At 46.0% G+C, this 4,853-nt stretch overlaps 1 protein-coding gene across 1 annotated transcript; it reads right to left on the reverse strand.

The window, feature by feature from the left end:
- Window positions 1-4,644, reverse strand: LOC139754448 (uncharacterized). Its single transcript, XM_071671722.1, has 4 exons — window positions 4,493-4,644; window positions 3,577-3,928; window positions 914-981; window positions 1-462 (listed from the first exon to the last, which is right to left on the reverse strand). The coding sequence occupies exons 1-4, from the start codon at window positions 4,502-4,504 to the stop codon at window positions 109-111; spliced, it is 786 nt and encodes a 261-aa protein (XP_071527823.1). The 5' UTR covers window positions 4,505-4,644; the 3' UTR covers window positions 1-108.
- Between the last annotated feature and the right edge of the window lie 209 nt (window positions 4,645-4,853).

The following is a 4,853-nucleotide window of genomic DNA, read 5'->3' on the forward strand; positions in this document are numbered from 1 at the left end:
TTTTAGGTTAGATGATTTATTTCGAGCCTCGTAATATCTAATATAAATTCAACAGGAAACCATGAGAATCCTGAAGTCTAGGTGGGTCCTGGTGCCTTAATGGTGGCTTCAATGGTACTTGTAGTGGCCGTAGCTGTAGTAGACGGGACGGTAGCGGTAACCATATCCATAGCCATAACTTGGGTCAGCCTCGGGCTCTGGCTCGGCTGACCTCTTGTGGAGGGAGTGGTAGGAGGAGGGGCGATGGTACGAGTGGTAGCTGTACCTGGGGTAGTGGTGGTAGCCGTAGGAAGGTTCGGCTTCTGGTTCAGGTTCGGCAGACCTCTTGTGGTAGTGGTGACGGTAGTAGACAGGGTAATGGTAGGGTCGATGGTAACCATGACCATGGTAGGGCCGACTGGGCTCCGCCTCTCGCTTCTCAACTTCAGAAGCGCAAGCGGCAGCCGCCAGGAACACAATCACCTGAGGAAGGCAACACACTGGTGATAACTTGAGGCAGGAAAGACACTGGTGAGAACCTTAGTCAGATATCAAGCTAGTGATAACCTGAGGGAGGAATCACACTGGTGAGAACCTGAGGAAGGCATCACACTGGTGAGAACCTGAGGAAGGCATCACACTGGTGAGAACCTGAGGAAGGCATCACACTGGTGAGAACCTGAGGAAGGAATCACACTGGTGAGAACTGAGGAAGGCATCACACTGGTGAGAACTGAGGAAGGCATCACACTGGTGAGAACCTGAGGAAGGCATCACACTGGTGAGAACCTAAGGAAGGCATCACACTGGTGAGAACCTGAGGAAGGCATCACACTGGTGAGAACCTGAGGAAGGCATCACACTGGGGAGAATCCAAGAATGAACTTCTTTGGCAGATTACTGAGGGATTGAGGGAAAGATACTTATGTCTTACCAAGTACTTCATGGCTTCTGGTGTGGCGAGGGACCAGGCTGATCTGGCGCTGTTGCTGGAGCTGCTGCCTTATATACCCCGCCCAGACCTTGAAGGGCAACAAGGGGTCGGGCGGGAGGCCGTCCGCTGGCGGAGAGTGGTGGGGAGGCGGAGTTGCTGCACCTCTCTATATGTAACACCATCTTGATTACCTCCTGTTTCCCTTTATATATATAATGCAGGAACTTCATATTATGTCCATTTTCTACCTGCTTCAAATCATTATTCTTAGATTGTTCTGGTCCTTGACCTTGAACGAGGTCGTTACCCAAAGAGATAAAATAAAGCTTAGTTTGCTGGGTGTAATTATTCTGAACGTCGATCGTTGGTTTGGCCAACACCCAACCACCACTGCGTCAGGTTCACCACTGGAGCATTACCTGTAATTTTACCTCAGCTCTGGATGCGTCAGCTTGGCTGCTGCAACACCTCACTTAACTCCCTCCACCTACTCATGATATCTGCTACCTATTGCTCACCTGGGACTAACCTGGTTAATGGAACTTGTAGCTACACTCTGGTTATATAATGTGGAGTTCATAGCTATATACGACAGAATATCCTAATCAAAAATACATACGATTTCCAGCAAGTGTCTGATCATTTGAATTGATCATTACTGACGTGTTGCCACATGATTTTCCTGGTCATAGCGTTATTAGCACTGTATGACCACGACTGATTTTGTCCAGTGAAGGACCAGGTTCAGTACTGTCACCATGGTTGTATGATCTGTACTATAATGAGGTAGTCCTGTTCTGTCTGTCAGTATAACAGATGCCGAGGAAGTTTCCAAAGCACGACAACTAACCCCCATATATTTTTCCAAATAATTCATCCTTTTTCATGACACGATAGAAAGGTATGATATATTTTCGGGAAAATATGTTAATGTAAGAGTGGAAAATTTGTGTCAGGAATATGGGACGTATCATGACGAAAATGATGTGTTTGAGGTGTTCAAACTGCTGAGCAATGCCATTCCGCCATTCAGGCTGTGGTGGCCAAGGAGAGAGGGAATGGACGAGGTGAGTTATTATACTGTAGGCAGGGAAGGACTATATGGAGGTGGTAAGGGTGAGTGTGATAGCCAGGATGGGACGACGTGGCGGCAGCGGTGCCAAAAGGTGTGCCATCTCTCCGCAGGAATGAGTAGACAAGGAACCGGATGGACTGAATCTCCTAATGTTTCTATAAACAAGGCAGCACGTAAGGTGAGAGAGATTGGGTGATTGTGGCGCGCTGCTAAATTGTACGAGAACAAAAGTAACTGGTGATGAAAATGTGAAATGGCTCAGTCACTAAACTAAAGAGAAATACTTTGTATTACCGTAACGTGTGTTTTATTTTGGAACACCATGTTACACAAATACAAAAATCCACCATTAAAAAGAAAATGACACTTTTTAAACCACGTCAGATTCTTATGTCTTTCCCAACAACTACCACCCGTCCTTTCTTAAACCACAAGATCACGAATCTTAAAATATACATATGAATATTCTTTTCTTTATCTCTTATACATAATTTGGAAGACATAGCCTTATTGACGACTTCCTCCCGTGGCTGACGTCATTATAGTTGAAAGATAAACGTTATGTTTACATGGGATGATAGACTCTTTGATCCTCATACGGTAGTCAAAATCCCCCATATGGACCTCTCACAAGCTAGTGTTCTGACGTTTATAAGAACAGTATTTCATGTCTCAGATGTAACGTTCCATTTCCTCATGACAATATATATATTCACGATGGTAGGATGACCTGGTCCAGCTACAGAGACGAAGACAAAGGTCCCTGAATGGTGTGTGGGCGACGTTTTCAGGGTTAAGACTTAGTTGTATCAGCCAACGTGTGGCCATTATCTCCACAGCTAGCACTGTGGTGGGGACGATCTCATAGCTTGGTAGTTTTATCATAATAAACATGTACAGTAGCAACACTAGCTTCCTGGATGATATTCTATATATACCATTTGTTTGTCCATATTATCTACCTTATCTACAGGAACATACACTTCAGCAAATACTTATGAGACAAGTTGTCTGTTCTGTGTGACATTCGATACATGAGAACAGACATTATTTTTATGATTTGGATACACATACTCGATCTCATATGTCATTAAAATGTCAGCTCTCCACATGGCTGAATTCTTCTGAATTCCAAAATGACATCAAAAAGATAAAGTCGAGAATAAGTGAAGGATAGAATGTAGGCTGTTATGAGTGAGCAGCGGCGCAGGGTTCTTGGAGTGCACACTGAGCCACAAATGATCACATCATTTCTCTTCTTAATGTTTACTACATCTCAGACGTTCACTGTTGGTTGTAGTCGTTTGAACCTCTCAGTACAGGTCTGGCAATGAGTCTGTGAGTAGTATTACATTATTTTCGTGTCCAGAAATTAATAATCATCATTTTACACTTTCATTTTACTGCCTCTAGTAACGTGGTTGTAAGAAGATGGGCTAAAGACTTTATTGTGATGGATCTTAGAATAAATGGAGAAGTTTAAGGTTAGATAATTTATTTCGAGCCTCGTAATATCTAATATAAATTCAACAGGAAATCATGAGAATCCTGAAGTCTAGGTGGGTCCTGGTGCCTTAATGGTGGCTTCAATGGTACTTGTAGTGGCCGTAGCTGTAGTAGACGGGACGGTAGTGGTAACCATATCCATAGCCATAACTTGGGTCAGCCTCGGGCTCTGGCTCAGCAGACCTCTTGTGGAGGGAGTGGTAGGAGGAAGGGCGATGGTACGAGTGGTAGCTGTACCTGGGGTAGTGGTGGTAGCCGTAAGAAGGTTCGGCTTCTGGTTCAGGTTCGGCAGACCTCTTGTGGTAGTGGTGACGGTAGTAGACAGGGTAATGGTAGGGTCGATGGTAACCATGACCATGGTAGGGCCGACTGGGCTCCGCCTCTCGCTTCTCAACTTCAGAAGCGCAAGCGGCAGCCGCCAGGAACACAATCACCTGAGGAAGGCAACACACTGGTGATAACTTGGGGCAGGAAAGACACTGGTGAGAACCTTAGTCAGATATCAAGCTAGTGATAACCTGAGGGAGGAATCACACTGGTGAGAACCTGAGGAAGGCGTCACACTGGTGAGAACCTGAGGAAGGCATCACACTGGTGAGAACCTGAGGAAGGCATCACACTGGGGAGAACCTGAGGAAGGCATCACACTGGTGAGAACCTGAGAAGGCATCACACTGGTGAGAACCTGAGGAAGGCATCACACTGGTGAGAACCTGAGGAAGGCATCACACTGGTGAGAACCTGAGGAAGGCATCACACTGGTGAGAACCTGAGGAAGGCATCACACTGGTGAGAACCTGAGGAAGGCATCACACTGGTGAGAACCTGAGGAAGGCATCACACTGGTGAGAACCTGAGGAAGGCATCACACTGGTGAGAACCTGAGGAAGGCATCACACTGGTGAGAACCTGAGGAAGGCATCACACTGGGGAGAATCCAATAATGAACTTCTTTGGCAGATTACTGAGGGATTGAGGGAAAGATACTTATGTCTTACCAAGTACTTCATGGCTTCTGGTGTGGCGAGGGACCAGGCTGATCTGGCGCTGTTGCTGGAGCTGCTGCCTTATATACCCCGCCCAGACCTTGAAGGGCAACAAGGGGTCGGGCGGGAGGCCGTCTGCAGGCCGGCTGTGGTGGGGAGGCGGAGTTGCAAGTCCTCTGTGTATGTAACCCCATCTTGATTACCTCCTGTTTCCCTCTGTATATATTATGCAGGAACTTCATATCATGTCGAAAATGGGTAAGGTACCGTTATAATTTTCTTCCATTCAATATCTAAAAATCATTATTCTTGAATCATTCTTGAACGAGGTCGTTACCCAGAGAGATAACATCAAACTTCGTTTGCTGGACGA

Source organism: Panulirus ornatus, chromosome 17 (assembly GCF_036320965.1).
Source record: "Panulirus ornatus isolate Po-2019 chromosome 17, ASM3632096v1, whole genome shotgun sequence".
Taxonomy (NCBI): domain Eukaryota; kingdom Metazoa; phylum Arthropoda; class Malacostraca; order Decapoda; family Palinuridae; genus Panulirus; species Panulirus ornatus.

Bases quoted from the DNA above. Each gene is read 5' to 3' on its own strand.
- LOC139754448 (XM_071671722.1), bottom strand. The intron at 982-3,576 runs GAAGCCACCATT...GGGGTATATAAG, and splicing joins CGGCCACTACAAGTACCATT to GCAGCAGCTCCAGCAACAGC. The intron at 463-913 runs GTAAGACATAAG...TGCCTTCCTCAG, and splicing joins CAGAAGCCATGAAGTACTTG to GTGATTGTGTTCCTGGCGGC.